Source organism: Talpa europaea (genome assembly GCF_964194135.1).
Source record: "Talpa europaea genome assembly, chromosome: 7".
NCBI classification, from domain to species: Eukaryota; Metazoa; Chordata; class Mammalia; order Eulipotyphla; family Talpidae; genus Talpa; species Talpa europaea.
Window position 1 is genome coordinate 120,984,199 of NC_140074.1, and position 15,733 is coordinate 120,999,931.

Consider the following 15,733-nt stretch of genomic DNA (forward strand, 5'->3'; position numbering starts at 1 on the left):
CGTGGCATCTCCATGTAATAGAACATTAGCTTCCCACAAGGTGCTGGGAAGGTTGAAGGGCTCCTAGGGATGTTTTCACATGACAGTCCTAAGGAAAGAGAAGGCTGAAAGCAGTTCTAGCATCTGCACTCGGGCCTGACAGCAATCATGAGTCAGCCCCAGGTGCCCAGGGACCAGCAGTGTTCTCAGCACTGCTGGGCGTGTGCTGTGGTCACTTGGCCACGGTCCTCTTCAGTCACACTGTCTGATCATCGTTCTTATGAATCTGGCCTGGGTTCTTTTCAGAAAACAGCCTCCACCATGTGATGTCATGGTGCTGCCTGGGTCCGGGAAGGAGGAGGAGGAAGTTGTATGCATGTAGCCGGCTGAAGCAGGATCTTCCTATTTCTGGAGGGGCCAATGTGGCCCTATGAGCAGCTCTCTGTCCTTCCTTCCTTTTTTTTTTTGCATAGAAACTGGGGTGTAGGCCAGAGGTGGGGGGCTGTAAGAGGATTCACCAGAGACAGTGGGGAGCAGAACTGCTGAGGGGAGCAGAGGGAGAGCCAGGAGAGGTCTGCTGTACCACGTGGGTCAGCTTCCTGGTCAGGGATGGAACTTAGGCCATAGCAGTGATAGCACTGAGACTTAACTCCTAGGCCACCAGAGAGGACCCCTCTGCCCTTCCTTTTTAAGACCCAGTAAGGAATCAGTATTCTGATCTGAAGTGAGAGGGAGGTGACAAATCATAATGGGTAAGGCATGAAGCTTAGTCTCAAGGTATCCTATGCTCAAGTTCAGGCTCTGGCAATTACTGGGAACTTGGGCCAGTCCCTTCTGTTTCCCCATTTCACCCATGGACAAGATAATTCTGATGTTATTTTGGTAAGGCCCGAAGCCCTGAGCATTCAGCACATGTGCAGAGAATACACTGTGCAGTACGAAGCAATTGTTCAATAAATGGTAGCTATTGGTCACTCTCCCAGCAGTTGACGAGGGATATGGTTTGACCATTTTGTCTGTTTTTCACCAATTTGAGAGCCAAAGTTTTCTACAACTATTCTTCCCTCTGAGAAGCGGCCATGCTCTTCACATTGAGTGTGCCATCATTCTGCAGTTGAGGAGCTTAGGGAGCAGGGGAGTAGCTATGTTCCTGCCCCTTTGCCTTCCCTCATTTAGCCTGCTGGCTCCCTGACTGTTGCTCCTCTGGTTCTCCCTGCCAACTCTCTGTCTTCTGAAGTCTGTCTTCTCTCTCCAGCTTGGAAGGATCAGCCCCTTCCCTACCAGAACTTCTGATTTCACTGACCCTGACTATTCTTCACATCTGTGCTCTGCTCTTAAATTTGCAGGCATCTAGGGAAGAGGCCAGCATGTATGAGTGTCTCTGCACTGTATAGATGCTAATTCCAGAAAGTTCTGCAGGTAATTTCAATGTGTAGGTGTCACCCAGTGCTTTCTACTCTATTCTCCCCAATGTTGTTCTGAATGTGTGTGTGTGTGTGTGTGTAGGTATGTGTGTGTGTAGCGGGGAAGGCTGAGGATTAGCAATGGTATCTCTCGTAATGATGGAGTCATCTCTCTCCCTGCTCCGTGTGGAATGGCCTTTGGTTATAATAAGATGAGAAATTTATGCGGTAGTAGCATCCCTGTCTAGAAGTCAATCTAGGTTGGGGTCAGAAATCTCAGGTCAATGTCCAGCAGGACCAGAATCAGAACCCTCCCTTCCCAAGCACTAAATGAGAGTGGGGACAGAGGAATAGGGAACTTAAAGACTAGAACCTACTGGATAGAAGAAAAAAAGACTCCATTCCACTGAACAGAAGACTACACTGTGGTTAAAAGGAAAGAGGCACATCTATATATGGCATCATGGAAAGACACCCAGGACATGTTAAGTAAAAAGAGAAGTCACTGAACAATGGGGTATTAAACCTTATTTCTGCTTTTTTTAAGTCCAAAATATGTGGTGCATGATTAAAAGTATGTTCTTAAAAGATGAAATACTGCCATTTACAGCAAAATAGAAGGAGTTCAAGGGAATTATGTGTAATACAGCAAGTCAAAATGACAAAGACAAATTTGGACATTTACATAATAGACAATTTGACAAAACACAATATTTATAAAAACTAGCTGACATTAATCAATGCAGTGAAGTTGGGGCGACGGAGAAAGGGCCAAAGAACACACAAAAAGCATATTCTTATAGCAAAAAGGATCTATTATAAGGAAGAGTGGGGTTAGAAAGGCAAGGGAAAGGCCTCCAGGGATGGAAAACAGAATGTCCCCTGAGAGTCAGCCTCTGTCTGGAGTGCAGCCCTTCTCTGTCCCACTGCTGCAGAACAGAGAATTATCTTCTCTGACAACTTAGAGGAGAAAGGTGAGATTTCCAGTCCAGTTCTGCCCCGAAGGACCCCCATGGAAGAGCCCCAGTTACTAGGATGTCCCAGGGTTCAACGCAAGCATCCAAAAGGTAGGAAAAATGGGAAGAGGAAGATCAGGAGGAGAAAAAATTCCCAGGGTCTCCAATGGGAGGGTTTGGACCCCGAACTTCAAGAACGACTAGAATCAGTTCTCTATTAGACATCTCCACACGAGGATGCAAATTTAACCCTGGCTCTAGGCTCAAATAACACTTTCTACCAAGTCACCTCTATTTTCCCTTTTGACGCTAAGGTCATTTTATGTAGGAAAACATTGATCCAAAGACATGAATGGCCTTCAGAATCCTAACGAATGCTCGAATGCTCATGTGGTTTTCATCCATTATTGCCCTATTTAAAGCCAACATCTGCTTTTGTCAACCTTAATCTTGAACTCAATCCCAGGCTTAGGCTACAGTGGGCTCAGGTGGTTCTGGCCCCAATCCAGGGGACACAGTTGGTTTTGCTTACTTGCTGCTCCTTGCTTCCTCCTCCCATTTGATTACCCAGAAATCTCCCTTTGACCATGTTTCCTTCTCGGAAAGGGCAGTAGGGGGCGGGAGGGAAGGATCTGGTCCCTGGCTTGAAGTGGCTCCCAGGCTGCCTGGCTCTTTCCCTGCACACTGCAGATGGCTCTCCCCAGGAGGGCTTTGAGTTCATGCCAATTGAGCCACCTCCCTTCTCCCGCTGGATGTCTTGCTAAAGCAACCTCTTATTTTTTTTTTAAGATTTATTTATTCATGCATACAAGAACTGGGGTACAGGCCAGAGGTGTGGGGGTGGGGAGTGAGAGGATTCACCAGAGACAGAGTGGGGAGCAGAACAGGCAGATGGGCCAAAAACACTGCTGAGGGGAGCAGCAGGCGAGACAGGAGAGGTCTGCTGTGCCATGTGGGTTAGCTCCCTGGCCGGGGATTGAACTCGTGCTGCAGAGGCAGTGAATAGTAAAGCAACCTCTTGACTCTAACTGTGAAGGAAGACAACAGGTTATCAGTGGGCAGGATTCAAAAGCCTGAGACACTGAGATGAAGATTTGAAGAGAGACCACAAAAGATAATTTGTGGTGGTCAGGAATCAGTAAACTGGGACAACAGCAGCAGCTGAATCCAAGGGTCAGTGTCTGGGAGTAATTTAGGAAAGTTTGGTGCTGCTGACAGCTGTGTCTGGAGTCCAATGTCATAGCCAAACTAGCTCCTGGGCTCCTTGACTGCTTCAGGCTAACGAAGCTCTGGCCTAGGACCACAGCTGTGGTGTGGCAGACATCAGGCGTCTGGGGCCCCAGGCTCAGCCTTGCTGCCCCCCAGCAGTGTGACCTTAGGCAAGTCCTTCGAAAAATGAGTCAGGGAAGCTGGCATGTGCTGACTGCAATGACTTTGCTCCTCAGCTGTCCTCACTATGGTCCCTGAGAAGGGTACATCCCCATTTCACAGGGGGGAATTGAGATTCTGGGAAGGTAACTTAAGTCTTTCCAGGTTCCACAGTTGGGCAGTGGGAGGTAGAATGAGGACTAAGGGCTTCTGAACTTCACTTCTGGCCCTTCCCCTGAGCTTTAGCTTCTCTGTAAAAGGAGCATAACAACGCACCCAACCTATGAGTGAAGCCTCATCCTAGAGCTCCTACACCTCCCCCTCTCACCAGCTGGTCCTGACGAGTTGATCCTGACTTCCCGGGCATGCACTCATCTTATTTTGCCCCCCTAATCAGGTTGGTGACCCCGGAGGTGCCTGGAAGGGAAGGCATTGGGAATTTGGTTTCCTCTCTACCTTCTGGCCTTCTCCGCGCTCCGGAGGGCCAGCTCCCTCTTTGTCTCCCGGGTTTTGGCAGGCGGCCTGACATCAGTGGGTGTTCCCAGGGAAAGGGAACTCTGAGCCCAGCTCCAGGCGCTCCTTCCCCTGCGGCCCAGGACAGCCCCAACCCCCCGCTTCGGAAACGCTGGCGCGGAGAAGCCCGAGGAGCCCCCACCCCTCGCCCTTCCTAGGTCTCGGAGAGCAGCTCGCCCCCACCCCCACCTCGCCGGCGGAGAGAAGGGGCGGCGGGTGCCCCGGGAGCGGATGCTCGGAGACCCGGGCGAGTCCCGGGCGCCACGCGGCCGAGCCCAGGAAATGGATCCCGCTGCGGGGTGGCGCGGGGAGCTGTCCAGCCCCGCAGGGTGCGCTGGAACTCGGGATGGGCCAACGGCGGAGGGAGCGGCGGGCGCCAGGGGCGGGTGGGGCAGCGACTCCCCGTCCAGCCCGCCGGCCCGGGGCGTCGCCCCCGCCCCCCACGTGGCCGCGGCCGTCCCAGCCCCTGCGAGGAAGCGGCGCGGTTTCCTGCGGCCGGGGCCGGGGATATAGGCGCCCCCGCCCGGGTCCGGCGCAGCCCGCCGCCCCTCCTCGCCAGCCAGCCGCGCGATGGCCTCGCTCCGGGCGGGGTGCGCCGCCGGCGGCCCGCGGCTCCCCGAGACCCACGCTGGGCGCCCGGCCGCGCTCCGCCTCCTCCTCCTGCTGGGCGGTGAGCGCTGCGCCCCGGGCCCGGGCGGGAGGCGCGGGAGGCCCTGGAGGGGAAGGTGGACGGCCGAGGCCCGGGCGGGCTCCGGAGGGAGGGTGCGGACAGCGCGGTCCTTTGGACCGTGCCTGGCCCGCCGGCGGCGAGCAGCCGCTCGCTTGGGGAAAGCTGGGGTGCCGGGGCCTCGCGGAGAAATCCCCGGCGGTCTGGGGCGGGCGAGGAGCGAGGGGGCTTGGGCCAGGACGTGAAGGGAAAGGAGCTGGTGCCGGCCCTTCCCTCCCCGGCGCCGAGGCCACCCCCCCCCCGCCCCTCCGGCCCAGGATCATTCTTTTTCTGTTTTGAGGGTAACCGGAACTTCCAAGGGTCTCAGTTCGCGACTCCCACCCCCACCCCCTTCCAGGCTCCACTGCCTGCAACGCCGGCACCCCACCTCCCTCTCCCTTTTCTGCTTACAGCTGTCCTGAAGCCCCAGGAATCCCTGGCTCAGCTTCATCCCACCCCAGGCAACCTGGAGTCTAAAGGTATGCACCCCCTCTTCCAGGCTCCATTGCCTGCAAGCCCGTCGCCCCACTTCCCTCTCCCTTTTCTGCTTACAGCTGCCCTGAAGCCCCAGGAGTCTCTGACTCAGCTTCATCCCACCCCAGGCAACTTGGAGTTTAAAGGTACTTAAGTAGGTGCCAGCGCCTTGGGAGGGTGGTCTACTGGGAGGGTCCCTTTACCACAGGCAGGTCCCAACCTTCAGTGGTGCCCCCACTAAACTCTCTCTGTTCCCTCTTGGGGATCCTTGTGGTCTCCACCCTCTCACCCCTCTATGCCCACTGTACACTGGCTCACCTCACAAGTGGGTTAGAATGAAAAAGGTTATGTGGAGACTTGTCAGGCTGGGAAGTGTTGCTCACATAGAAGGCATTAAAAATTTCCTGGCTGGGACTCACTTTAACCAGAAAAGTCTTGCTTTCTGAGATTGTCCTGGTGATTCCCATGTTTGAAGGACATGGTCCTCATGTCCCAGTCCCAGGGACAGTGTTTGCCCGGGGATGGGAGTACCAGAGGGCTTGGAAGGGGGGCAGGGTGTGGTCCATGTGCAGCATCTGTGCCCCCAGGGAAAACGGTGGCAGAGAGCTATGAGACAGTCATTACCCGGCTTTGCTGGCAAATTTATAAGAATGAATTGGACTCTGTGGAAAAAGACTGGTGCGACTGGGCTGTGATTAGCAGGTAGGAACAATGCTGAGGTTGGGGGCCCTGCTCCTTGTGGGTGGGCCTTGAGTGAGTGTGGGGCACTCCTCTCTATGGGCTCAGCCCCCCCCCCTCACACTCTCTTCCTCTCCCCCAGGCCTTACAGTGACCTGAGATCTTGCTTGGAGCACTGGGCAGAGGAATACATGCTGGGTTTCCCCAATCCTTGGGCTGAACAGATCATCTTTGAAACTCACCAGATACACTTTGCCAACTGCTCTCTGGTGCAGCCTACCTTCTCAGATCCCCCCGAAAATGTGCTCCTGGCCATGATCATAGCCCCCATCTGCCTCATCCCTTTCCTTGTGACCCTTGTGGTGTGGAGGAGTAAAGACAGTGAGGCCCAAGGGTAGGTGGCAGGAGCTTCTCAGCAGCCACCCTGGTCTGCTCCCCTCCCTTCCTAACTCCTCTCACTCCCACCCTCACCGAAGATCCATGAGTCATTGGAAATGAAAACTGGATGGGGTGGTCGTGCAAGTTCTCTAATCTTCAAAATAAAACTTTTTTGTATACTGGCCTCCCCCCGACAGTGGGGGCCTGTGTCCTTCCCCCGAGTCTCTACCTTACTCACAGGTGCTCAGCTCTGGGCAGCAGAGCTCAAGAATCTCCGTGATCCCACTGTTTTGTTGGTTTACCTGCCCCCCCCATTCCCCTCCCCCCACCTGAAGGCCACACCCCTACACCACTTCCTTCCCTGGCCGGTGCCTTTCCTGCCCAATCCAAACCCAGCTCCAGGAAAAAAGCAGGAAGAGACTCCCTTCCGGTCTGGACAGCTGCTGGAGAGGTGTGGGGGAAGCGGTAGGGAGGAATCGCTGCTGTGAAAACTGCAAGAAGGAAGGGGCGGGGCCATCTGGGAGCCCTGAGTTTTCCTCTGCATGCCTCAGTTTACTCCCAGAACCTGGGGATAGGAACCTTTATCTGACCGACATGTGCTCGTCCTTATGGACCTCAAGATTCAGGAATTATGGAGTGGGGGCGTCCACTACAATATTCACCACAGGACTCTTCCTCCAGGTCTCTTGTCCCTCATTCTACCTTGTCCTGGGGTGGGAGGAGGATGGGGGAGGGGTGAGTACAGCCTTGTGGAACACTGCCCCCTGGTGGCCACTAAAGTCAACAACCAGAAGATGGATGTGACCTGGAAGAAGCTCAAAAGCAAGAAAGGATTGGATCCTGGGGTCAGACACCTGTCATCTCCATAACAACCACTAGTTTTTAGTTAGTGGATGCTATCAGCTTCTGGAACCATACTGATATTTTTTTTAAGACAACTTCCCCGCCTCCCTGGTGGCACAAGGGGTTAAGCACAGCACTGTGAAGCTATCCACAGCCTCTGCAGCACGAGTTTGATCCCCGGCAGGCCAGGGAGCAACCCACATGGTGCAGACCTCTCCTGACTCCCCTGTTGCTCCCCTCAACAGTGTATTTCAGTCAATCTGTCTGTACTGTTACCCACTCTGTCTCTGGTGGATCCTCTAACCCCACACCTCTGGCCTGTACCCCAGTTCTTGTATGCATAAATAAATTAAAAAAAAAAAAAGACACCTTCCCACTTTTGGGCGACATACCTAGGCTCCCTGAGAGTCACCTTTTCTGTGGACTGATGCTCCTATATGTCCCTGGGAAGTGCGGCTGTTCATGTCCCCCCTGCCAGGTCATGAGAAACATCTCCATAAAGACGCTTGTTTGTTCTTTGTGGTCCCTGGAGCCTTTTTAGAGATTTCCCCCCCTTGTTGAAATGTCTACCTCTCTGAGTACATGCATATTCATTTCCTGGACAGCATGTCTATTCCATGGATAGAGGCCTGCATGCTTCCTGGATATATTCATTGATTCTCTAAGATACATTTTTCCTATCAGGATAAGACCCTGTGTGCGGTATATTGTATTGGAAATACATGTTAGCTAGGGCCTGGTTTCTGCTCTCAGTGGTTTTCATCTTGTAGGGGAGCTAACACATATACAAAGAAAAACAGGGTGTGTGATGAGAGTCAGGCAGGAAGTATAAGCCAAACAGTATCTGAGTACACAGATGGGAAAGTCACGTCTAGCAGAGGTGTGATCGGGAGGGTGACCGTGGAATTGGTACATGACTAGGCCTTAGATGGAGATTGTTCTCCTAAGGGAGAGAAAACAAAAAGAGGTAAATCGGGAATTTACCTCAGGAAATTATTGCAGTATCCCAGGTTTGAGGAAATAACTAAAGGAGTGGCAAATGAAGAAGTGAAAAAATAATGTAAAAGCAGAGATGTGGCCTCCCTGGTGGTGTGAGGGGTTGGGTCTCAGCACTATGAAGCTATTGGCAGCCACTGCAGCACGAGTTCTATCTCTCACCAGGGAGCTGACCCTCATGGCGCAGCAGACCTCTCCTGTCTTGCCCAAAGCTCCCGTCAGCAGTATATTTCAGTAGATCTGTCTGTTCTGCTCCCCACTCTGTCTCTCGTGAATCTTCTCACACCCTGCACCTCTGGCCTACACCCCAGCTCTTATATGCATAAATAAATAAAATAAATTTTTGAAAAAAGTAGCAGAGATGATTAGAAATAGGGAAGGGAGTTGGATCAGAGGACATGAAGGAGAGGAGAGGCTAGAGCTGACTCAGGCTTTGAACCTGAGTTACTAGGACAACAATGGAAGTAATAATAAAAAAGGGCCATTAGGAGGAGGAACTGGCATAAAGAAAAGGATGTAGAAGAGGAGATAACAATGGAACAAATGTTATGCCTCACAGAGAGTTGGAAATTGGAGTGGTGATGGTGGTAGAAAAAGGTTGGAGGTGGAAGTCTAGAATTAGAAGTGTTCTGCATGGAAATGGTATATGAAGTCACGAGACATGAGAATTCTAAGAAAAGGGGTACTGAAAAGGAGAAGGCTGAGGTGAGGTTCTCAGGAAATATCCACATTTAAAGAACATGGGAAAGGGGCCTCCCCGGTAGCACAGCAGTTGAGTGCTGGGTTGCCAAGCTGCCAGCAGCCTCTGCAGCGCCCCCCCCCCTTCCCTGCCAGGTGAGGGTCCCACATGACACAGACCTCTCCTACCGCCCACTGCTCCCCTCAGCAGTGTGCTTCATCAGTCTGCCTGCTCTGCTCCCTGCTCTGACTCTGGTGAATTCTCTCACTCTCCCACGCTTCTGACTGTACCCAGTGCATGTGTAAATAAATCTTTTTAAAAAATGAAATAAGGAACATGGGAGAAAGGTGACAAAGGGAAAGGTCAGGAGACAGCAGCTGAATGAGGATAAAGCAGTGCCACAGAGGCAAAGGAGATGATGCCTTTAGAACATTATTGAGTGAATTGTTCATTCACTCATTCAACAAATGTTTGTTGTGCACTTGCATGAACAAGGAATTCTGCACAATGAATGATGGACTTGGATGGGGGGAAGTTAGAGATCAAACAGGAAATAGGGTGGCAGAATTAAGGAAATTGTACATATTTTCAAGTATGATTTGAACATGTTTGTAGTCTTGGGGAGGAGACAGGGAAAAGAGAAAGAGGGAAAATGATACACAAAGAAGTCCTGGAGGATGTTGGAAAGGAGCAGCAAGAAGATATGCCAAAGGGTTAGCCCTGTATGGGAAGAGAGACACTTCTTCCTTTTAGTTCAAAAGGAAGACACAAAAGTGAAGAGAAATTTTTGAAGGATGAATCAAGAGTGGTGACAGGGGACGATTAGGAGGTTCACATGCATGGCCTCAGTCTCATAAAATAGAAGGGAAAGGTATGGGGGGAGGGTCGGCAATTCGGCAGGTGGAATAGTTTGATGTGTGGGAAGGTTTGAAGAGCTACCTTGAGGGATGTGACATGTAGCCAGCAAAAGAAAAAGTATCACTGGACTGCACTGAGAGCCAGACAGTGAAGTTAGTAAGAGAATCTGGGGCTCAATCAGCACGTTCGGGTTATTTTTCCCCCAGCAATACTCACCGGTCCCCGAGTGAGGTGGGGAGGGGGGCAGGGAGCAACAATTGTGATTTGGGTATTGACCAGCAGGTAAATAAACAGGCAAGGGGACAGACCTGAATAGTCTAGACTGGTTAAGGTAAAACCAAAATGGTTTCTGGGACTTGAGACTAGAAAGGTGAGGACGTGAGAGATAATAGTTAAATGGTTGTGGTTAAAGACCGCAGCTCTAAATCATGGACGTAGAGATGTCTCTGTTGTGCCCAAGATCAGCAGACTCGGCGAGCATAGCCTCCAAGAATCCAAAGACAGCTGATGTAAATGCAAAAGGGAGTTTATTACGGGCTCGAGTCCAGGCCCTCGACACGCACCGATGCAACGGCAGAGGTCGAGAGCCCCGAACAGAGGAAGCAGGGGTATCTTATAGGGTCACAAGTGGCGCGAATTTTGAAAGAAGCTGGCAATTACTCACTGGCTACTACAAAGGCATTTTGGCGCGCGGTTACAGTTTCAAACTGATTGGACGGTTAAAGATGCTGTCCCATTTATGGATAGGACTGCCCTCATTGGCGGCTGGGGTGGTCTGCTTTTTCATCACCAAGTGGAGTGAGGGTTGTGACTGCTGAAACTATCTCCGGAATGTGGCTGGACAAGGACTAACATATCAAGGTGGAGGATATACAAAATGGCGAAACCTCGGCTAAGCTTGGTTCCACATTCCCCCATTTTTTTTTTTTTTTTTTTCTGAACAACGGCTAGTCAGCTAAGAAAACAACAGCTACTAAGCCTTTTATCCGTTAGTCAGTCTCAGAATTATGGTTAAGTTCAGCCACATACTGTGTTCACAGGTTTATAGGTACAGGAAAATTTAAAATGGCCATTCTTATACAAAACATTGACTTTTTCTGGGTCCTCTCAGACCACGACCTCTGAAAATCAGATGCTAAACCATCTATCTAGTCAGCAAGAGGTATTATCTTCAGTTACAAATGAGAATTACTCTGCTCAAACAAGGGATGAAAGCTACAAATGTACTCCCTCCCGGTCTTGCAGGAGACTGAGAAATGCTGGGATCGAAGGATATAGGAACTGAGGAGACTGGGGAATTGGGAAGCATTTAAGTAAAATGGCAACTGGCAAGAACGGTATGATTAAAAGAAGCTCAACATAGTGGAAGCAAGCCTAGGCTGGGCTCTGGCGTCTTGGGTTCTACTAGCATCTCTACTAACAAACAGTGCCGCTTTTGGGGAGTCTGTGGCACTGCCCTTCTAAGGAGGGCTGAATCGGAAACTTCTCAGGACTCTTCCTGCTCTAAACGGTAAGATGTTTAGGATAAAGGCCAGGGAGCGGTAAACGAGGAAGCGGACACCCCGGAACCTTTCTGCTGTGCTTTCTGCGCGGACGTGCAGAAGCGGAGACCGGAAGTCCACTGCCCGGAGGTTCCGGGTTTCCTGGGCTACTACGATGGCGATGAGTTTCGAGTGGCCGTGGCAGTATCGCTTTCCGCCCTTCTTTACGTGAGGCTCGGACCCCGCAAAGCCCCGCTGTAGCTCCCTTCCCTCCCTCGGACCCTGGGCTCTGCCCTGATGCTTCACGCGGGGAGGGGGAGAAAGTACCCGGTCGCCACCGCCCGCAGTCCCTCACTTTCTTCCCCTTACGCGCTTCCCGGCTGGTGCTACCTCGCCCCTCACGCCCTCTAATTCTGCGCCCCACCTCCTTCACCCGGCAGGTTACAGCCGAACGTGGACACTCGGCAGAAGCAGCTGGCCGCCTGGTGCTCGCTGGTCTTGTCCTTCTGCCGCCTGCATAAACAGTCCAGCATGACGGTGATGGAAGCTCAGGAGAGCCCGCTCTTCAACAATGTGAAGCTACAGCGTATCCTCTCTCAGGCTCTTCCACAGCCCACACAGTGCTCTTCCACACTGCCCCACATACCGGGTTTCAGACACCCTTTTCGCCCACAGTAGGCAGCTTCGCACTCACACGGAAACTGGGAAAGAGCAAGAATATATAGCAGTTACCCCTAACTCCCAAATCAAATGCAGCATCAAACCCTCTTGTAGGCAGCGATGAACACCCAAGTTCAGTTCTTGGAATCTCTGCCCGGAAGCTAAGTCCCAAACTTTTCAACCTCAACTCTTTTGACTGTTTGAATCTCCTGTTCTATGTGTGAGCTCAAACGTTGGTACTGCATTTAGTAATTTTCTACTCTTCTCCTCTCAGGAAGTAAGGGTAATTTGTTTTGCTGCCTTATTCACACTTAAAATATGAATTTTAAGATATAAAGGCTGAAGGAAGGAGGGGGGACAGGATGAGCGGGAATGAGCATTTTCAAAAGCTGTTCCTTGTAATTGAACTAGTTTCTCTCTATCCCCCCAAGTATCCAGAAAATGCCAATTTATATCCCATTGAGAAATTTAATTGCACATATATGTGTGTGGGAGAGAGGGGACAGGGGTAGGTGGTTCTCAGCATGAGACTGATGCAGAGAATTTTTATCCCACCCAATTCATTCCATTAATGCCATTCCCTTAACATTAAACCAGGAAAGCTCCCTGTGGAATCAATCCAGATTGTATTAGAGGAATTGAGGAAGAAAGGTGGGTTGTTCCAAATTCCTTATTTTTCTTCATAGTTGGGTTTTCCTGAGGAGATAACAAAAGTCTTTTCCCTTTAGCAACACTTTTTTTCTCCAGAGTGTTCTGTACAGTAGACAGTACAATTCCCCAGTTCCTTTCACACCCCTCCCCAGTGTATACAAAACTGAAACCTCTCCATCATGCCCTAAGACCTGAAGAGAGGTAGAAGATGAGAGGATGTCTTGTTAGGTAATAATAGTAAAGCAAACCTTGTATTCTTGTTCCAAAAGCTGAGTCTCTTCTACTCTATTCCACCTTGGTTTTTGCCTCTTTGTCCCATTTTAGAGTATGATGCTTTCTTTCATAAGTGTCTTTTACAGGGAACCTGGAGTGGTTGGATAAGAACAAGTCTAGCTTCCTGATCATGTGGCGGAGGCCAGAAGAATGGGGGAAACTCATCTATCAGTGGGTGAGACTGTTTTGCCGCGGTGACCCATTGCAAGGAGCATTATGTCTGTGTTCAGCAGATACCTTCTTTCCAGATCCAGACTGAGCAAAGTGGGAGGGGGCAAGAAAGAGGAAGTGTAGATGCTCCAGGCAAGTCTTTCAGTGACTCAGTCCCTGAATTAGACTGCAGTAGAACTTGTGGCCTGTAGGAGGCCAGAGGCTAGGTGAGGCCATGTTTGGAGAAGGCTGTCCTGGGAACCACCAGTACTATTGTTGGCTGGAACCTCTGGCCACAGAAGATAAATGGGGAAAGGAAGGGGGGTAGGGGGGAACTGGCCCCACCCCCACTACATCCTGATGGGGCTGTCCACAACAGGAATGAGACTTTTTGAACCACTGTGGGTTTGGGGACAAACTCCTTCCCCCCAATTCCTAGCTACCACCAGCCCTAAACATTCCCCAGGGAGTGAGGTGGGGAAGAAGAGTCAACAACCCAAATATAACAGACACACCACCCTTCATGAGCAGGAAAACAACCAAAAGTGAGAGCTCACCCCTCAGACACGTGAACGCCTGCAGTTCAGGCCTTCTGAATGAGCGCATACACATATAAATATAGCGCCTAGAGGGTTTGTGGTTTATACCACTCCTCTCAGAGGGCCACTGAGCCCTGGTTTGGGAATAGGTGCCATTCTTGGATCTCAGAGGTGGAGCTGGCAATTTATCCTCTCCCTGGAGATTCTTGGTTCTTATTCAGTCCCTTTTTTCTGTGTCCATAGGTATCCAGGAGTGGCCAGAATAACTCCGTGTTCACCCTATATGAACTCACCAATGGGGAAGACACAGAGGATGAGGGTAATGCCTTTCCCTCCAGTTTTGACATCTGAATCCCCTTCCAATCCTTGTTTAATTGCCATTCAGGGATATTCACAGAATTTCTCTGCCCCTGAATTCCACGTACTACAAAGTGCAAAGGTTCATAAACCACCCAAATTCTTGTGCAGAAGCCCTCCCAAATTTTGTGGGGGTGTACTGCATTCTTCCAGGGACAGAGTCCATATGACAAGATTTTCGAGAGTATCTGTGACTTACGAAAAGTTAAGAATTACTGGTGTATATGCTGAATGAGGAACCAGGGCAGGGGATTAATCCTGAAATCTCACTTCTTGCTGACTCAGGCTTTCTTTCACCCTTTAGTCTTATAGAGGGCTCAAGACTTGTGGGTGGCAGCTGGATGTTGGCCCCAACATCCCCACACCCACTCCCAGCCTTTTTAAATACTTTGGTTTCTGGCCAGGCAAGGATTTGTATAGTGTTTGGTTTTTACATAGCATAAATACTACTCTCTTAGCTCTTTTATCTCTGACTTTACATTCTTATCCCCAGGATCACCTAAAGTTCCAATCTTAGCTGGGTGAAATAGGTGCCTCCCCTTTCTGCCAGGCCTTGGCTGCCCCAACAGAGTTTACAGTTCTTGGCTATGCCCCCCCTCCCCCACCCTGCAGGCCTCTGCTTGCTACTCCCACCATCATGCCATGACTTCAGCGCTACAGCCTTGCCCAGCCCACCACTCAGACTGAGCAGAGCTGGAGGCTTCCTTAGAAAGCAAGCTCCTGAACTGGAGCTGGGCTCCCGCAGGGGGTGAGGTGGTGTGCAGGCCTGTTAGGGCTTGCCTTCTGCCTCTCACATCTCCCTGTAGTGTCTTGCCAGATCTCCAGATGCTCAGCTGGCCCTTGGCCCCCAGCCTTGTTCCCTTTAACAAGGAAAGGGTAGATATCTGTGCTGAACCTTACGATGTCTCCTGGCCAGAGTTATGGCTGTGCTTTATATACTTTATGATGGATACAGATGTGTGGCCAGGGTCCCTGGACTCTGGACACAGTGACCAGTGACAAATGCCTTTACCTCCCTAGGCTTGATTGTCAAGGTCCTCTGTGGCCCACAAGTAAATGCTGTCACTCACCTGCCTCTGACACTAATGGGTGAGGGCACATGAGTCTGAAAAAAACCAGGAAGGGGGAAATAAACATGAACACATTTCATGTTGACTCAGACTGTCTTCCAGCTCTTACCCCTAAGGGGGAAGGATGGGTGATGGCACAGCAGTGTAGGGGGCACGTGCATACCCTGGCCTCGTGAGGTCTCAGCTTCCAGCTAGACAACTCTCCTCAGAGATCTTGGGCTCCAAGCTGCTGACTGTTCCTCACCGCCTGTTCCTCCTTGTCCAGAGTTTCATGGGCTGGATGAGGCAACCCTACTGCGAGCTCTACAGGCCCTGCAGCAAGAGCACAAAGCCGAAATCATTACCGTCAGCGATGGCCGAGGCGTCAAGTTCTTCTAGCAGATACCTGTCGCCCTTCTTATCTCCTACCCTTCCAGGGCTTTCAAAGGGAGACAGACCCAGCGTCCCCACAGGCTGGATCTGTGACTCCACCAGACTCAAAAGGGCTCTAGTCCAGGGATGGGTTCCCACTTACCCTATGTGTCAGTCCCTGGATAGGGTGAAGATGAGGTGCCAGGGAGAAAAGATGTGCTTCTCCTTGCCCCACCTCTGCTCCCACCCTAGGTTAGCCCTGAGCCAGGCTCTGTAAACCTAACACTTTACATATGTTCACACACGTAAATACACGGATACGCATACCTGCACAAATAAATGTCTGTCTCTTCCCCCTCCTACTCCCTTA

General features: G+C 51.0%; 2 protein-coding genes across 3 annotated transcripts; both read left to right on the forward strand.

The window, feature by feature from the left end:
- The first annotated feature begins 4,607 nt into the window (after positions 1-4,607).
- RAMP2 (receptor activity modifying protein 2) lies at positions 4,608-6,637 on the forward strand. The gene is made up of 4 exons (XM_084239375.1): positions 4,608-4,889; positions 5,339-5,404; positions 5,987-6,101; positions 6,220-6,637. Exons 1-4 carry the CDS (start codon positions 4,790-4,792, stop codon positions 6,473-6,475), a joined length of 537 nt encoding a protein of 178 aa, XP_084095501.1. The 5' UTR covers positions 4,608-4,789; the 3' UTR covers positions 6,476-6,637.
- Positions 6,638-11,472: 4,835 nt separating this feature from the next.
- On the forward strand, positions 11,473-15,390 carry VPS25 (vacuolar protein sorting 25 homolog; the record flags this gene model as incomplete). 2 transcript variants are annotated; one of them, XM_084239377.1, is made up of 6 exons in its annotated part: positions 11,473-11,540; positions 11,753-11,898; positions 12,570-12,623; positions 12,983-13,071; positions 13,829-13,904; positions 15,278-15,390. In XM_084239377.1, the coding sequence occupies 6 exons, from the start codon at positions 11,488-11,490 to the stop codon at positions 15,388-15,390; spliced, it is 531 nt and encodes a 176-aa protein (XP_084095503.1). The 2 variants fall into 2 exon arrangements, with proteins under 2 accessions (XP_084095503.1, XP_084095502.1); XM_084239376.1 differs by having other exon boundaries at positions 11,488-11,540; positions 12,546-12,623.
- Between the last annotated feature and the right edge of the window lie 343 nt (positions 15,391-15,733).